The following is a 19,586-nucleotide window of genomic DNA, read 5'->3' as shown; positions in this document are numbered from 1 at the left end:
CTGCATAAGTGAAAGTACAGATGACATTTTTGTGTGCAATGTTTAAAGGAAAGATGGTTGTTGAACCCCACACAATTTTGTATGATTTCAGTCTAAGCAGAGCTAGGCTAGAGCAATACTTCGCTGAGGCTACTAGGATAACCTGCACTAGAATTCTCTCCAAATCATGCTCTGTTTCTGTTGGTAGGAAACTTCTTTTCTGTAACACTTGAACCAAATGGGGATCAGCCTTCCAGAGGCAACAGCACAACTCCCAACTCTGGACCTTCCAGAAGTTTCGGACTACTGAAACCCCTGGCCATGTTGGCTGGACCTATAGGGATTCAAGCTGAAGTTGACAAAACTAAGATAACCTTAACACTGGATTTGCTAGAGCAGAAGTGTCCCAGACTACCAGGATAATTTGTTTTGTTAGATGAAATTCTCAGTTTCTCTCGCTTCACAGAAAGTGCCTCCTGTGCCTTCTGACTACTGTTTGCCACTGTTGCATTCCTTAGAAAAAGAAGCTTTCTATATAGAAAGTGAGACAAACCAACCATGTTCCTATACATGTTGAGCATTTCTTATTCAGATTTTCAAAATCTGAGATTGTCCCTATGGGTAATTAAGAACTAGTGATATTTGCTTTCTGATGCTTCAATATGCACAAGCTTTGTTTTCTACACAAAACTATAAAAATATGCTGTATAAAATTACCTTCAGGTTATGTGTAAAGGTGTATTTAAAACATAAATGAATTTTGTGTTTAGATTCAGATCGACCAATATGTAAATATTCCAAAATGTAAAGAAAGTCCACAATCCGAAATACTTGTGGTCCTACAAATTGCCGATTAGGGATACTCAACCTGTATTGTGGCATTTGGAATCAGAGATATTTATAAAAGATTTTATTCCCCTTGTTCTCTGAACAGATAAGACAACACACACTTTTGTCGATCGGCCAGCACTTCCACCATACCCAAACATTTATTTTTCCAAAAAGAGAACTATTGCTAGTGACAACAGATATATTTGCTTCCCCTCCTCACCGATTTTACAATTCCAACACATTTACTCCTCTAATACTGTACAATACTGTACCAAAAAGAAAAAAGAGATGTACCTCCAATATTGTACATAATAGTATACACAAAGTACAATTTTACAGTTTTTGTTTGTTTGCTTGCTTTGTAAAGAAAAAAAATACACCATATATATAGATTGGTGTAGAATATAAGTAATTAAAATTGCTTTTAAAACAAGAACATTTCATTCCAAACCTATTAAAACAGCCGCTGTTAATTAAGAGAAACAACTACTATCCAAACCTGACTTTGCAGGATGAGATTTTTAAATACAAAAACTGAAGATTGATAGACTGTGCAATTCAACTGTGTTACATACAGTAGAATAAAAGACATTGCTGCCATGCCTTTTCAAATATATATGCTTTACCATTTGCTGAATTTTGGCTACATTGATTTTGGTCTGCCTGTTTCATAACGGTTTGTATTTAAGTATATTGCTCTAACAGTTTGGCACCCACATAGTCTAACCCATGAAGATCTGCTGAAAGTACAGCCTTCTACTTCCAGAAAAGAAAGTACGTACACATAAAAAGTTCTCTTAAGAGTATAGTGCTACTATAATTGAAGGCTTAATTTCCACTACATGGAACTTTTCACTTGTATGGAACAAAACACACACTTCAAGCACATCTCCTTTGAAAAGTATTGCAGCTAAAAAAACAAAATCACTACTGTGGTGGAAATTGTAAAGTTGTAAAGAAAAACAGCTCACCCTTAAATATTTTTCTACCCCATGCTCAGATCAAGTAAGATGGAAGTATCTATTACATTTTTGTTTCTTTTGCATTCAAAGCATGTGAATAGGTAGAGTTGTTAAAATCTTTGAAAAGCAGCTACTGCACATGCATAATTGTTCTTTTGTGCGCAATACAGCAGAGAAGCAAGATGGGGTTTCCCCCAGCTTTGTGCTATCCAAGCATCTTTATAATTGTCTGAGATGGAATACATTCCTGGGAGCTCCACATAAAGCTATGATCAAGATAGAATTCTCCCTGCGTATGGTGTAGTGGTTTGTGCATTGGACTGTGACTCTGGAGACCAGGTTCAAATCCCTGCTCAGCCAGTCATGGATATCCACTGGGTGACCTTGGACAAGTCACACCCTCAGCCTCAGAGAAAGGCAAAGGCAAAATCCCCTCTGAAAAAATCTTGCCAATAAAATCCCATGTAGGTCCGCCATAAGTCGCAGACGACTTGAAGGCACACAACAATGAAGTATCTTAGGACTTATCTGCCATTCAGCATATTCATGTCTAAATTTTTGTTTTTGAAAATGGTTCCCTGTTGATAAAATTGCAGCCTAAGGGCACTCACGGAAAGAATTCCTGGATTAACAGGTCTAATATTTGATTTCATACTGAAAAGACAGACTTATAACTGAATGGCAACTGAGTTTTCAGTCCCTCTCTCTTTGTAATTCATCTCCTAGGCACATTTTAAATTAGTGATTTGTAATTAGGTTTTCAAATATTTTGCAGTCTTTATTTACTATATTGCATTTCAAAAATGTTTGCATGAACGTAAATATGGGCCAAAACATGAACATGGGCCAAAACCCAGAACCAGAAGGTAGAAAATGGCTGCTTGGAAAGCCAGTTGAACCTGCTGAAGGTATTTGTCAGGCCCTAGATGTTATGTCCTTCTTTTGATTCCTGAAACAGCTCAGAAAGTAGAGATGAAGAGAGGGATTAATGGAGGCATTCGATGGGAAAAGAGGGAGCAACATCTCCATAATATATTCAAATAAGACTTTCTGTTCAAGGGTGGAGAGAAGAATGGTGATACTCAGAGAAGGGTTTGGTTCTCTACACCCATCACTCAAGATTGGCCTGTGGCATGTATAAATACAGAAATTTTACTCAAAAATGAATCCAAAAATCCTGGGTTGATTTATCTATGGATCAATGTAAGGAACAATCTCCTTCTCTGAGTGTCTAAAGGCAAAAGCTTAGTCTATCCTGGGAGAACCTAAATGAATCATCAACCCCTTGGTACTGCTTCTGGCCTTATTGAATGCCTGGGCGGGAAAATGGGTGATGGCAGCCAGAGGCAGCTGTCCCCAAGGTGATATTGGTGCTTTGCCCTCTCAATGGAATGACCCCTGACTTATACACAGGTTATATCAAAACCCATGTTGACCTTAAAGCCTTCCCTCTACTTACACATGAGAATACATACAGTATTTGTCAGCTAGTCCTACGAAAGTACAGTAGAGTCTCACTTATCCAACACTTGCTTATCCAACGTTCTGGATTATCCAACGCATTTTTGTAGTCAATGTTTTCAATACATCGTGATATTTTGGTGCTAAATTCGTAAATACAATAATTACTACATAGCATTACTGTGTATTGAACTACTTTTTCTGTCAAATTTGTTGTATAACATGATATTTTGGTGCTTAATTTGTAAAATCATAACCTAATTTGATGTTTAATAGGCTTTTCCTTAATTCCTCCTTATTATCCAACATATTCGCTTATCCAACATTCTACCGGCCCGTTTATGTTGGATAAGTGAGACTCTACTGTAGTTAATGTGTTAATGTTTGGGGACAGGATTCAACAATCCATTTCTGTTGAAGAAAGAAAAAAAATCCTCTGGAGACAGGACAGTGGGTAATTACCACTACATCCCTCCGTAAGGCTGGAAACCTCTCCAAAGACAGTCTTTTGGTAGTGGGCAGAGCTGCATTGAGAGGCAGAGAGCGGAGGGGAAGCCAGTTTAGTTGTGACAGCCAGTACAGAATTAGATTTTGTCCCCAGTCTCAAACAGATCCCTCAAACAGTGCCTTTATACTAACAAAGAAGTAGAGTCACAGATATGTGATTATGTAACACAACAGAGCTAGACATCATTGCAAGACTGAAGCATATGGGCAGCCACAGGAATAGGCAGGCCTTCAGCCAGATAGGAATCATAGCCTTGTAAATGCTCCTCAAAAACGGAATATGAAAACTACAGCCCGCATTGAAGCAGAAGCCAAAACTGGAAGAGCCCCTATATCCTGCTGCTCTGCTATGACATCTCTATCAGTAGGGAAGCGTCTTGCCTGAACAAAGGTTTGTTCAAATGGACAATTGTGTTGTAGTAAGAAAATGAGGTATTTCTTTGTGCCACGTAAATGCCTCCTAAGAGTAAGTATTTAGAGGACAAATGCCTTCATGGTTACAGTGTCACTAAATATTACTAATTGTAGACATATGAAGGAAAAATGGTTTTATTGTCAATTGACATTCAACAAACTATAATGTGAACTAAGCTTAAATGTTCTTAACACTTTCATATTACTAGCTATTGTTTAAAAAAAGACAAGGAGAGATGTTTACCAATACCTAAAACTGCTATTTGCAAGAAGTATCTTGCATCTATGTTACAGATATAGAAACTCAAAAAGTAACATTTGAGTTATACTTTGCCTTTCTCCCAAAACAGGATCCTGCTAAAATGCCTCTACTTCCCTCATAAAATTCTGCATAGATTATTCCCATGTAGTTGTTATGTAACAATCTTGCTACCAGAAATGCATGGCTCCAGTTATCAAAATTTTACTTTGTCTTTACTTGGTTTGAATAAATATGTATTTTTAGATAGAGCCCTTATCTTATTTAAAAATGAATTTAGTCTTCAACACGATAAACAACCTGAGATGGGGGCGGGTAGCAAAGCTATAAACTAGTGAAGCAGGGCTGCATTTGTGACCTCCAGGCCCTTCAAGCAGAAATAAACTATCTCAAAATGCTTACAAATTACCTCTAAGGTGCATGGGAGACATTTCCACCAATTTAGGCCCAGGGGAGGCCTTTTCTGAAATAGGAAGTATCTTACATTCACTTATTGTTATTAAAAAAAGGGCTAGTCTGGGTCTAAAATGTCTGTCTCCCCTATGGAAAAATGCCCTTGTTCATTCTGCCTGTGCATGTGAGGATATTTCATTTTTGGACAAGAGTGCATCCCTCAAGGTCCTTCCAGTGTTCCCACCCCTGCAATAGCCAATTGTGTGCATGTTTGTTCAGCACTAAATCCTTTTGTGTTCAACTGAGCTTCCTTTTGAGTAACTGGATGGAATGACACTTGAACAGAGGAATCTGGTGACAAGTTGGATGTCTTGTAGGTGATAGTCATGGTGGGTAATTAATGGCTTTGGAGGCCTTGGGACCCTTTGTGGGCTGCAAATACCCGAAGACAAAACATGGGTGGATATTTAGTTTTGATTTTTTCAAACAGGTATATTTAAAAGTGCAAGAAGGCCCTGCAACTTATTTTAAAAGGGGAACTGTTACTCGTGTAGGATGTCAGGTGATGCCATTAATCTTTTAGGGGTGGGAATAGGGTGGTCTGGCCCCCCCAGAGGGATCGAACACTATAAAAGAGTGGATTTCTCCAAGTTGCACTCAGTAGGGGATCCAGTAGTCTAAAGCTGACTCCTATCCAGTCCCAGAAGAACCTACCCTCTGGAGCATCTTTCTGTCTGTACATGAATAGAGTCCTGCATTACTGCTTCTGAGTAATTTCCTTCTGAGCTGTAATCTTTTTTGTTAGTGGAGGCGGCTGCCAGGATTCAGATATATCACATAAAACCTGCTATATATACTGAGGAATAGGTAGGATGGCACTCTTCATCATTTTAAAGAAGTCATTCCTTCTTCCAAGTGAACCTGGGTGTTTGGATAAGAAGAATTGAGGGATGTGATTTCTAAGATATTTTTCTTGTCTTAATAAAGCAGAATGATCACAATCCTTTGAGGGCAAGCCATGGCACCTGATATAAAATCAATATAGGTTTGCAATGTAGATATGTCCTAAAATCTCTCATATTTATTCAGAAGAAATATGCAGAAAATACAGCAGTGCAAGGACCTGAAAATCTTGCAAAAGGAACTGATCCGGTCACCTAACCTACATTATTTAGTTGATTTATTTTTTGAATACATTTCTTAGAACTTGTGTGTGAAAGGATGTTTTTCTTATGTACATTTGCAATGTAAATCGGGTTGCAAACATAAATTCCAGTTGGGCAGCATTGATATGTTGTATATACTATACTCTGGTATTTCTACTTCCTTTGTAAGTAGGTTTTCCCCAGTGCTGGTCAGGAAAAACAAAATCAAAAACAAAAACAAAAACTCTCTCAAAGTTAAATATATAAAGACTAGCCATAAAAATCTAGCTGTTTTAAAAATGCCAGTTTTCATTCACTTGCCAAAACACAATGAACACATGAACTTTTTTTTTTGTTTCAAAGTGCGTTTGAGCGGCTGTGCTGCTTTTCACTGTTATAACGTAAGGCATGTTGAACACATGTTCAATAAAGAAAACCTAGCTCCATCCCTGCTTTCCGACTCATGCAATGACGTAACATCATGTCTGCTAATGCCTTTCTGCTCCATATGCCTTTAATTACACTGAAATAACTTCATATGATATCTGGAATTTGCCTGCAGGAAATGTACTGTCAGGCTTGTACAGGTGAAAGAGCTTGACCTGCTTTAGGAGTTGATATCCCTAAAACATTCTTAGAAAAGTTTTTTTTAAAAAAAGTCAAGTAGTTTTGCCTGAGTCAAACTCCGAATCCTAAAGGACAAAAGCATGAAGGTTCTTTAATCATAAGTCTGCCCCATCCTGAGAATTAATGACCAGGTTGCAGTGCCCAGGACATTCAGTAAATGCCCAAGATATAGAGGTAACACATGCACTCCCACACACATACATACAAGAGGTCAGTGTATCTAAACAATCAAAGGTTACGGAAAATGTTACAGACCGGAAACTGTCCCCTTTCTCAAGGTTGCCTTTCCACCATTGTGTGTAAGATTGTCAAGTCATAAGCATAATTTAGAAAGACAAACTAAAGAAAAAATAGTAGGGAGATTAATGTGTCTGTCCATGTAACAACTTTAGGTTAACCTGAAATTATTACCATCAGTTTCATTCACAGAAGAGAAAATATTTGTTTTCTACTAAAATATCACTAACTATTCCATTCATTAAACCACAAGAAAAATATATGACAGCTCAGACCTAGAGCATGAAAGAAAAATAAGTTTCAGTTCCTTATCTTGCCCCCAGTTGACAATCAAAGGAGTGTGTGACTGAGCCAGAATGGATTTTAATTCAGTGTCCTTTTGGCTGGGGTTTAAAAGGCAGCAGAAAAGTTCCCTGTTACTTTTCAAGTGGGCATTTTTATCATCTTTTAAAGATGGCTACCATTTTGAAAAATAAATTCCCCTTCAAATGTACACAAAAGTGTATACAGTCTGTTGGGACTTGGAGCGACTGTGTTAAATACCAGATTTTAAGATGATTAATTTGACTGTCTGCAAAGTACTTGAAGTCATGAAATCAAAGAATATGCTGCATGTTGGACTATGTCCATGCCCAAGCGCAGCTTTCTATTTGCCTTATTCCACCACACCATAAACTCACAGTAGGCTTAGGCTGAACCACGAAGGGAAAAAGGTGAGGAAGAAAGAGACTGAGGAGAGACAGACAGAGTCAATCTACTAACTCAGATTATCAAATGTAGGGTTTAGGATTGGTCAGAACTAGAGGGACTGGCCTGAACCCATCTCATTTTACAAAGAACTCTGTAGATCATGGCTAGGCAACCCAGCCACTTTCTCCTGTTGTGGATAACAAATCCCCAAATTCTGGACTGCATCCAAAGGTCCAAAGGTCAAGGCTAATGGGAGTTTATAATTCAAAACACCTGGAGGACAGCAGGTTGTCTACCAGTTGTAGATGTACATAAATGTACACATCACTTCAGAAAGGTAGCAAATGAGAAAGTAGCTTGTTTTCAATATTTAACTCCAGTTTTCATTTTGTCTCAAAACTCTTTTAGGGAAACAGTATTTATATTTAAAGCATTATGGTTGGGCTTTGTTCTGGAAGCACCAAGCAAGTATATAAGTAGAGACTGTTTAACCATGCAATCTGTCATATTCCTGATTTTCCCCATATGATTGGCTTAACTTCAAATGAATACATGCAGATGCATGTAATATGCCTCCATTAAAGCAGGACTAGGCTCATGTGGCACAATGCATTATGGGTTTTGAACCCTAAATTAGAAAACAACTACGAAATATGCTTTAGAACAGGCACACCCCTGAAATGAGATAGGCTGTAACAAACACTTAGTAGACTTAGTGGCACTGTAGGGCACTGTAATAATGTACAGAAATGAGCCATAGGCATGCCCACCTAAAGCAGCAGGCTCAAAAGCAGGGATAAGCAATATTGTGCTATTTTTCCCATAGTGGTTGAAGCACAGAAGTCCCTTCCAACAACCTCCAATGCATGAAGACTCCAAAGGTTTCTCTTAGACACTAGAACAAGGCATTGACTCGTTACCAGGAACAGATTAAATAATTTCATCTTCCCCTCACTGATTTCACAGTGATCTAAGACTTGCTAAGGTATATCAGACTGAACCAAGATGTAGTGCCTTAGTATTACTTATGGAGGTGCAAAAGTGAGGCTTCATGAGCTGGAGCACATCCCTGGCAAAAGTAACTGACAAACTAATCTTCAGCAGAAGTTCAATGCTAATTAAATAGACATTATAATGTCTCCTTAAGAGGGTCCCCTCATCTGAAACAAAAAACACTATATTCACAGTAGGCTTTCAAGTTCAGACAGTACAGGACTTGTCAGTAGACTGTTGAGATGCTGAGGCAACTGCAGCGCTTGTGGTGTTTGTTTTGGGGAAAACCGCAGGCTTGGGCCTGGTTGCTGGGGGCTTGACCTGGGCAGCCATTTTGACAGACTTTGCTGGCCTGAAGGCACAGGGAATGTCACTTGCTGTGCTCGCACTCCGTTGGAAAGCTGGTTCAGAGTCCTTGAGGATCTGAGTATGCAAAGGGCTGGAGGGTTCAGAGGTGGGTGCGATGACTGGGGAGGTTTTCAGAGGCTCCAGGGTGTCCAGAACAACATCTGGGGTATGTTTGACATTGCTTTGCCGTTCCAGCTCCCGCAGTTCACTCAGAGCAGAGTTCATAGTAGCTTCAATATCCTGCAAAAAGAGACAAGTTGGAAGTGATTACAGCAGCGAGAAATTTGTGTGATGAATGCTCTGTGGTGAATAGAAAATACTAAGCAAAGGCAGACTCTGGCAGGCACAAAGGCGAAAGCTGCTCTTGTTGTAGTAGGTATAGGACAACCTGAGCCAATACGGCTGCTTTTGGCAAGACTTTTCCAACGATCATTTTTATCTATTAAGTAGCAAGTAAGACAAGGTCAATATGTGGCCAATTTGGTTGAGGTCGAATGCAAAGCATCAAAACTGAAATGAAATTCTGACTCTAGAAACTTCAGTGGGTCACATACGGAGTCTATCTCTCTCAGTTTTCGATCTGATCTGCCTCATAGGGTTGTTGTAAGGATAACACTAAGGAGAAGGAGAGGCTACCTTGAACTTACTGCAAGAAAGGTAAAGATGTTAATGTAATCAACAAGAAAGCTTGATTAATATTCTAAGCCATGCCTGCACAATCTGTGGCCCTCCAGAATTCTTGGTCATTGGACTAGCTGGCTAGGGCTTCTGGAGGTTGAAGCCCAAAACAGTTGGAGGGCTACAAGCTCTGCAGGCCTGTTAAGCTTTATGAGCATCAGAAATTGCTCTCTCTCTCTCTCTCTCTCTCTCTCTCTCTCTCTCTCTCTTAATCATTGAAACAAAAGTTCAACAAATTAGTGGCCTTTGTAGTTTTAGACTAACCTTATGTTTGTTTTTCAGGGAGATATGTTTAAAGTGCTCAGCATGGTACAATTTTTTTTGCTGTATGTCTGGCCTAAAGTGTATTTTAAGGATTTTCATTGCAGAACAAGTGAGCGCCAATCACTTGTTCTCAAATCTCACTCACCAATTGGATAGGCGGCAGAGAAATGCCAGCATTTTGAAAATAATGATCTGTTATCCATCTTTCTTGTGTATAGTGATGATCCCTGAGGACCCTACAAATCATCAAAAGAATGCAAATGTGTAGTATATAAGCAATATTAACTAGGTAGCTAACAAGTAATACTCAACACCAAAAGCCTGTTACAAGTCAGTGTCTTCTCACTGAAGCTACTTTCTATTTTATGACATTTTAAAAATGCTGTCTCCTTGAAAAAGTATGTAAAATATGTTAAATGCTGCTTGGTAAAAGAGTGCCCTTATCTGAAACAAAAATGTTATATCCACAGTAGGTTTTCAACTTCCAGATGACATTTTCCTCTCACTTTACATGATTGATGTAGGAAATAGAGCAGGAGATTAATAAGAACAAGCATTTGGTTTCTTTATTTTTTTTTAATGCTGGCAACATTATGACCTACATTATGACCTGTTTTAAGTTTACTTAAAACAGGTACAGATGCAACCTTTAGTAGGGTGACAGGATTCTTAGAGAGCAAATGATTTAGTTTTTCCATGACTCAGATCTTGGCTACAGAATTTTAGTTTCCTTACAGGCATTTTAAGGAATACAGGGAGGTAAATCAGTCGAGGAGAAGGAAGAACCAAAGAGAGTAACCCAATGCCTCTGACTGCAGTCTGAATTTTTAAAAAGGAAAATAGAAATCCCAGAGAGATACCAGTGTCAAACAAAAGATAAGTATCTCATGGCTTTTGAAAGACACCCGAGAGGACATGAAAGGGGAACTCTAATTTAATACAACCCATTTTTTTTCTTTTATTGATTTGGATTCCCTCACGGAAACAGTGAATTACATTCCAACAAAGAGAAGAGAGTGGATAAAAGCAGTCTAATAGAATGTCTAATAGAAAGACAAAAGGGACTGATATATGCCATTCAAAGTATTGCAAAAGGATGCCAAGGCAGTGTGATCCATATATCACTTTATCATATGGATAAGAAATTAAATCAGAATGAAAATAATCTCTTCAGATGAAGACTGTGGATAGTATTGCAGATCTGAAGAATAAAGTAGGATAAACATAGGGAGTGAAAGCTGGGTCTTGTCTAAACCAAAGATCAGCCCTGAAGCTTATCACAGGTGATGTCTACTTTGGAGAATTCTGTTCCGCAGTGCCAGAGAGTGTATTAAAAATTCATATTAAAATTTCAGAATCAATTCCCAACATGCTTTTGAAATAAGTAAGATATCAGCACATGATGGTTCCAGCTTTACAACCCAAGATATTATGGGCTGTTTAAACGTTGTGCTCAAATCACAATCATAACACAAAGAACTGGGAAAATGTGTGTGTGGTAGGAGTTGATATAAATGTCTATTCCATAATGTCTGTATGATTTTGCCTGTTTGTTTCTAACCATAGATGTCTGGAAGCTTTGGAGTATTAGGATAGTTGACCTTATATTCCAATCTTTTATAGGGTTCCCTTATCTCCATATATACTGTTTTTAAATAAGAAAATCTTCCCCAAGCCTAGCGAATACAGTAGGACAGACAATTAAGTGAAATATATGAACAGAGTGTTAAAATCTACAACTCAGTTAAAATATTAAATATAAACGTCTCTAACAAAAAAGCTTCCTCTATACAAGTCTCCATTTGGTATCTGACAGCCTTGTGATTTTTTTTTCCAGCCTAACTTGTTTTGTTGGAATGCCACACACTATAATCTGAGATTTATGAGTGCCTCAGATCCATCAAGTACTGACAGATCCATTGAGCACTTGGCTAAGCACCCAAATATAGTACAACTACAGATGGAAAGAAAACCAATGGCAAAACCCTTCCCAGAGCCAAAAGTACTGTCCTGACAGCTGGCACAGGAAACTGACTGAAAAGATACTTCTGAGTCTCCTGTTTTCATTTTTTAAAAGTGTTCTGCAATTTTTCAGTTCTATTGGCAGGCTGAGCTACAAGTAAAGCTAAAAAAGAGAAACAGAGGGAGAGGGGGAAATGAGAAATGTGATATAACAGATTTCTTCCATTCTAAAACACTATCAATTGTTAAAACACACACTAATTTCAGTACCAACAGAAAAAAGCTATGGGAAAAAGTGGATTTTAGAAAAGAAGAAATGCAGTAGTTAGTTAACATTTTCTTTTGCTAAAATTATTAAAAGGTGAGCAGAGGTTTATTATATCAACAGAGATACTAATTGGGGCTTGATTCTGAAAAGAGGTCATCAAGCTGTCTTCAGTATACCCAGAATGTTATACCATCAACCTTTTGCATAAAAAGCACTCATGTCAAACAAGTGAAAGGACACTAGGGAATCACATGGTAAGCACTTTAAATGCGTATTTCCTTCTGAACTGGCCAGAAACGTTCAGATGTAAGAGACAATTTCTTCACTGTTTGGGCTTGGTTTTAAATGTTATATCTGGCCACAGCTATATATATATATATGTACACAGAGAAATGTGAATCACATGTTGCCAACAGAAACAAGGAAAGCTGCTTTGTGTGAGGACAGCTCCTTATCACAAACTAAAAACAAGAACCACAAGGTAATGAACAAGGAAGGTGGCAAACAGGCTACTGCACTCTTTCATGGCACATCAACCCCTAACCACTGTCAAACAAATTTACAGAATTGGTTGAAGGTTCAAACATTCTGCTTTACAAACATCTCAGATTTTGAGATTCTCACAACACTAACATTACTGGAGCTGTAATGCTTAGACACGTCAACTCTGGAAACTATACAATCTTAATATTTTATGTGGCTCTGTCTCTCTGAACTTTGGAACAAGATTTTTTCCAAAGGATTTGGGGAAATCAAAATTGCATGGTCAAGCTTTCTGAATGAGAATGGACAGAAAAGCCACCCAGTGAATAAATAAGTTTGATTTTTATAACCTTACTACATAAAGCAAGCCTAGTTAGAGCAATGACAAAGATACTATGACTTCCATTCCCTTCAGGCAAGGAATCAGAAAAGTGGGGGAAATGCATAGCATTGTATCATGAAGGTGGCTCAGCTTGGTTGTTGCACTGTTATTAAACATCACCAAAAATTAAGTAGAAATATATAAATTATATAATCCCAGAAGTTTTTATTAATCTGTGGTCTCTTTCAGCTTTCACATTTGTAAATAACCAGAATCTCAGACTTTCAAAGGTCAGTGTGATGGAAGGAAATAAAGTGCTGTCCTCCTTACTTGAAAGGATTTCAGTTGCTAGCAGAACAGAAATGTGGCCAGTTCAATTTTACACTGCCTATGTAAACTGCTTATATTTCATAAAATTAAAACAAAATGAATTTTCATATTAACATACTGTCATGGCCAGAAATAAAGAAAATAGGGTCCTAGGGCTTTAAATATCCCTGAGTTTCAGTTCATTCTGCACAGTCATGCAAAGATAAGACAAAATTGATTTTTATTAGTGTTTAAGAAAGTTATTCATGGCCAAAATTTGGTCACATGCCCAAAGTTTTCAATAAATGCATCTGTCAGCATCTGACTAGGATGCATCCAAGTAGAGGAGACAGGTCCTTTACAACCTCTTTGAATCTAAAGACCTGACTGGCCCAACACAAGAACTGTTTCATGCTTTTTGGATTGAGTAGACATGCAGCAATCACAAACTGAGCTGACATTTTAAAACTGAAAAAGGAAAACAGTAATTCAAAAATTCTAAATTTTAAAATATTCAGATTTGAATTTGAAATTCAAAATCAAAGGTTACCTCAGAATTCAAAACTTGACTTGTTTTGATCACTTCTAAGGGGACGTTTCCTGATCTGAAGCAAATACTGAAGCAAAATATAAAATATTGACATCAAATAACATTTGCTGCCAAAAATCACAATATTCAAAGAATATGTGGCAAATACTTTGGTGTATTAGATGAATGTCAGTGAATTCCCAACAACAACATTCACAGAAGAAAATTTTTAAGAGACTGGGTGGCATGGGGTGGAGGAAATTATTTGGTATTATATGAAAGTTGACCCTGGACTTGATGCAGCCTGGCCAAGAATCCTATTACCTGTGCAATGACTTCGGGATCCATGGGCCGATGGTTATTAAAGCTCTTTGACCTTCCTGCAGTCACATTTTTCCGGATATGGGGGCTATCTATCCTGTTCTTCAGAGAGGCATGCCGGCTGAGGGAATTGAGGCTCCCATGGCCACTGATGGAGCATGCATCTGGTACCTCCTTTGGGAGACTTTGGCTCATAATAGGTTGTGATGAGGGACGAGAACTGGCTACAGCTCCAGGTGGTATTGGCTCTCCTAGCGAACTGGGCAGTCCATGGCTGTCACTCTGACGGTAAGTCCTTCGTATGCTGCCAGACTCAGGCCTTTTTCTTTGTCTGTCATCATAAAAAGCAGTGCAGTGAAGTTAAAACCCAATAGTAGTACAGAAACAATAATTCTGCACAATCTGTTCAAGAAAGAAAAATAATACATATTGCCATCACCAAATTCTGAAATAAAACAAGTCCCCCCCCCCAAATTCTATACATAGTAACAACTTAGCATGGAAGTGATTAAAATGTAAGTGCAGACACCGGGAGATTCAAATCTCAGTTTTGGCCAAGAAGTTCAACAGCTGGACTCCAGCACAGAATCTTTTAATTTCTTTTAATTTCTCTGCCATTGTGGTTGGGAGTATAAACTTGGATTATGGTTGTACTGATAGGTTTTCCCTGAAGTATAATTGATTTTATTTGGTCAAGCTTCGCATTATATCTTTTGACTGTTTTTGTTAAATCTCTCCTCACTGTTAATATCACCCTATTTCTTCTTAGATTTTCACTTCCTGAGTAAATCACTGCAATTATCTGACTCAAAATGTTCCATTCCTATCCTCTTTAGCTCTCTCATCGCAAGTATTGCACTGTTTATATGTTCAATTTCATCTTTTACTCTGCCTCCCTAATTCATGTTTCTCACATTCCATGATCCTATAATATGTGTTGTTATGGTTGAGCCTTCTGGCTCCGGTACTACGAGACGTGGTCGTAAGACTCCTCGAGAGTCAGACTCTTTTGAGGAGCGTGAAAGGAAACGGCTCCGGGACTTATTTGCAGAACCAACAGATGAAGACTCATTTGAGGTTTTACTGAGGGAATGGAGGAAGAGATGGTTAGCTCAGAGGAGGATGATATGGAGTGGACTCGTGTGAGGGAGGATTTGGGTGTCACCGGCAATGATAGCATGGGAGGCGATTGGCGGGTTGCAGAATCAGACCCATGGACGGGCTGGAGGGATGGAGCGGGATCCACAGCTGGGGGTGCTGTGGGGCGTAGTCAAAGGTGTTTTAGCTCTGATGAGGATGATGATGAGGAGGCACCTGGAATTAGGATAGCAGCTGACAGCGATGAGGAGTTATGAACTGGGATAAAATGGGGTTTAGGATCAATGGCTAATTGCGTTGGGCAAGGTAATCTGGACGAACGCTTGGGCTCTTGTTGGGGAACTTCCTGAAGACGGGTGTGATTCGTTGCTGGATACGTAAGTTACCAAGGACACTGGGCATAGACGGCGGGAGGAACTGTGTGGGGTTTTTCTGTGCAACTTGTGTTTAATCTTGATAGCTTGGACCTCCGTCGTCTTTTTGACGGACATTAATTACCTACTCTGGATTGACGCTGGACTGACTGACTGACTACGACCCTGGACTATCCCTTCTGTGGCTATCGGTGGAACCTGTGGATGTCTGCACTTGGCTTTCGACCTTGGACCGGATTGAGACCCATGCTGACCGTCGTTACCCTGATTGATGTGCCTGGACCCGGATTTCGCTCGTTGCACGGAGGAGTAAACAGCCTGAGTTACTCATCTGTAGCTTTTGAGTAGCAGAGAGGAATCTGCTGCCAGCTTTTGTGTTTATTTTGACCTCTGCTTCCACCTTTTGTTTGTTTAAATTGTTAAGCTGAAGTAAGCACTCTTGCTTTAACCCGGATTAAATTCCTGTTTAATCCGGTTAATTCTTTGGAACCGTTTTTATTCAAACAGAGCTGTTTTTTGTTACTTTTCACACCAAAGACAAGTGTTTGCCTAGTCTTTTGTTTTCTACGGGCATTTCTCAGTTCTGTAACTTTAATAAACTGTGTTGTACCCTATTTGGTGGCGTTCTGTCTATGACATGTGTAGTGTAGCTTAGGACTTTTCTTTCAACATCCACAGGTGGTGCATTCTCAGGTATTCAAAATAGATGTCATAATATACAAGTAAACCAAGTGCAAAATTGATCAGGCTGATCAAGAAGTACTGACATGATATAGACTTCACAAAGATTGTTTACTTAATATTGGCACTTACTTATTGATATTTGCAAGATAAATATCTGCAACATGGCTACCACTTGGGCAGCTGGAACCAGCTCTTGCTGTCACTTTTTCTTCAGGTGGTTCAGAATTGACTTCCACTTCAGATTTTGGGCTTGATCTTTCTAATATGCCATCCTCGCTAAGAGAAATAAGAAGTCACAACACAAGCCCTATGTTAACATCCTCAAGGTTTACTACTGTAAATTGCAAATATCGCTCAAATTTTACCATCATAATTTTGCTTCCATTAAAAAAAGGGGGGAAGCACAATCCATGGGTTGTGGGAGCATTTTTTCCATATTTTAACCACCGAACTAATTTAGACTAATGGGATGGTAGAAAGTGAATACTTTAAGATATGACAGATATTTCAAAGCATCTCTTTATTCAAAATTAATGTTAAACTGAATCCCATGGTACCAAATTGTGTGACCAATGCGCTTAAGAGGTAACATACGTGTCCTGGACGACGATGTACTGATGTGGGATCAGACCATCAATTCCATTGTGACGGCCCTCCCACCAGTCATCAGAGGCCCGGTGATAAAGTAGGAGGGAAGCCCCCTTTTTAAAAGACAGTTCACGTGCTGTTCGGCCAGAGTAGTCAAATTTGGCTATTGCTTCAATGGGTTCACATTCTACAAAAAAAGAAGCAAAATTTAATGAAAACACCTGCTTACAAGAGGTTTGCAAAGTTTTAATACAATGACCAACAAAATCAATCTCATCTAGCGGACTTATTGGAGGTAATGGGAATTGGATGCATTTTAGAATACAGACATCAGATGGACATTTAATCACTTCCTCTGTTCAACTGCTATATACCTAGTTGTTGAAGAAAAAATCAGCAGGTCTGCAGAAGTTCTAGGTAGGTGGTTGCAGTAAAACATTTACTGACCAGTGATTTTTAGGCTGACAACATAGGGAATAATTTGCCCATTCTGTGTCAAGCATCTGAAAGATTAAAAGCCATTGCTTCACAAACCCTAGTAGCTTTGACACACATATGTTTTCTCTAGGTTTTATCATAATCTCTTTGCACTCCATTCCATGGCTCTGAACTGCCAGGCAAGTATGATAGGTCCTGCTGTTAGTGATTTATTATCCCTCTCCATAGTACCTTACCATCTATCATAACTTCTCCAAGAAAAACTCCTTTATCAATCTTTAATACTTTTACTTTTTATCTATAATAACTTTGCTTGATTTCAAGGAATACCCTTATTTCTAAGCATAATCTTTCTAACCCATTTGTAGGTTTTCTCTCCTCAGCTGGCTGGATCACCAGGTAAAAGTCTAACAGAATGAGCCAATTGGCAATTTAAATCCCTCCCTGAAAAGGAATATGCTTGAGGAAAAAGTTTTCCTAGGACAAAGTTATTGTTGATCTGGGCATTTTGCCTCAGGAAGTACAGGATGAAAGCAAAGAAATTTCAACACAATAATCTGATACACAGGTCTTAGAAGCCCTTCATATAAAGATATCAAACTATCTCTTGAACATGCAAAGCTCTGAGATGGGCTGAAGATCATAAAAGGAACACTTCTGTAGTAAAACTTTAAACACAGCTTTTCCAGATCTGCCCAGGTTTGCAAAACTGAAATAATCAGCTCAGATTAAGTGCTTACTAAGCTGACTAATCATTACTTATGTTTTTAGCACAGGTGGGCCTTTCCCAATTCATATTCCTTGGATAATCTGACTTGCTGTTTTCCTCTGACCTTTATAGTTTCTGACATCAGTTGAGAGATTTCTTTCTAAAAGTGCCTTTTTTTCTGCATTTCATCACCAGCAAGGGAACTTTTTATTTCATTTAGTAATTATTTATTGCACTCAAACCAGAAGGACACCTGAGGTTCCAGTGCTCCCTTTTGGAACTCAGCCTTCATTCTTAGTGAAGACTGTTGCATCCACTTAGCCAGCTGTACAGGACTAGCATTCAAAAAGCAGCTGGAGCTACCAGTTCTTTATTTCCTGAACATGAGAACAGTTAGTTCAGTCTTTGCCCATTAATTAATGAACTAGGAAAAGCTCCAAAAATATGGCAATTATTGTCCCTCTTGAACTCTCATTACGTATGGCTTACCATCATCACTTGTATGGTGTTCAGTGACCATGTCCTGAGCTGTATCTTCTGTGGAGGTCGTCTCCCCATGAGGGCTTTCACTGTAAAAAGAAGTAGAAATGTAGGGAAGATTATATACATTTATGGATTAGAATCTGACACTTCATCTATCCCAGTTACACTAGATATGGTCAGTAGACTGGGGAAAGCAATACTTGATAGACATAAATACAAAATGCTCCTTTAATGAACCTCTATGAAGAGGGATACATTCCGCAAGAATTCTAGAAACAAGACATCTGCAGTGAGCTGGAAGATGGGCAATATGGGGTTGTCCTTTCCCAGGTCTGGATGATCAAGAAGGAAAAGGAAAAGCAGTCCTCCCACTGATAACCAGATGAAAAGGCCTTATATCTAGCCAGACCACCGATCTGTCTAGTCCAGCTTATTCTATTCTATCTGTCAATAGTTCGATACAGTCTCCAAAAACCTATTGATTTTTTCAACTCGATATGCTAAACTGAGAACAGGATCTTTTGCATCTGTTCTGCTCCTAAGCTATGACCACTTTTAGTCTTCTTTGTGGAGAGGGAAAGTGGGTACGAATAAACATAATAAACATAAACATAATAATAATGTTTCTTTCCAAATGTTTTGCTTGTGCTATAAAGAGTTAAAATAGAGGTCAAGAGTTGCATTTTGTCTGAGTTTGGAACAGTGATTTCAAGCATGTCTTCTGTACAGGGACACTATAGTTGTTTCAACAAAAGATGTATTTATTTATTTATTTACAGTATTTATATTCTGCCCTTCTCATCCCGAAGGGGACTCAGGGCGGATCACATTATATACATATAGAGCAAACATTCAATGCCCATAAACACATCCAACAGAGACAGACAGACAGACAGATGCAGAGGCAATTTAACCTTCTCCCGAGGGGATGTTCGATTTTGGCCACAGGGGGGAGCAGCTGCTTCATCATCCACTCTGACGGCACTTCCTCATTCCAATGTTGTAAATTAGTTAAACTTGCCTCCCCACTTTTATAAGTGGTACCTTATTTCCTACTTGATAGATGCAACTATCTTTCGGGTTGCTAGGTCAGCAACGAGCAGGGGCTATATTTTATTTTTAATTGACGGGTGCTCACCCCGCCACGGGCTGGCCTCGAACTCATGGCCTCATGGTCAGAGTGATTTATTGCAGCAGCTGCTTACCAGCCTGCGCCAGTTTGCAAAAACT

At 38.8% G+C, this 19,586-nt stretch overlaps 1 protein-coding gene across 5 annotated transcripts in view; it reads right to left on the bottom strand.

Annotated features, from left to right (window-relative positions):
* Positions 1–874: 874 nt before the first annotated feature.
* srgap2 (SLIT-ROBO Rho GTPase activating protein 2) overlaps positions 875–19,586 on the bottom strand; it is a 286,112-nt gene continuing 267,400 nt past the window's right edge. For 2 of the 5 annotated variants that reach the window (XM_062978583.1, XM_062978584.1), the window contains exons 19-23: positions 18,363–18,442; positions 16,733–16,913; positions 16,268–16,414; positions 13,986–14,313; positions 930–9,086 (exon numbers count right to left, since the gene is read on the bottom strand). In XM_062978583.1, the coding sequence (XP_062834653.1) occupies positions 8,706–9,086; positions 13,986–14,313; positions 16,268–16,414; positions 16,733–16,913; positions 18,363–18,442 (1,117 nt within the window). In that variant the 3' untranslated portion in view covers positions 930–8,705. Of the gene's footprint in view, positions 9,087–9,933; positions 10,025–13,682; positions 13,750–13,985; positions 14,314–16,267; positions 16,415–16,732; positions 16,914–18,362; positions 18,443–19,586 lie in introns of all 5 variants that reach the window. The other 3 variants (XM_062978586.1, XM_062978587.1, XM_062978585.1) reach the window with 3 other exon arrangements.

This window comes from Anolis carolinensis, chromosome 4 (genome assembly GCF_035594765.1).
Source record: "Anolis carolinensis isolate JA03-04 chromosome 4, rAnoCar3.1.pri, whole genome shotgun sequence".
NCBI classification, from domain to species: Eukaryota; Metazoa; Chordata; class Lepidosauria; order Squamata; family Dactyloidae; genus Anolis; species Anolis carolinensis.
This window is presented reverse-complemented; position numbering and strand designations above follow the sequence as displayed.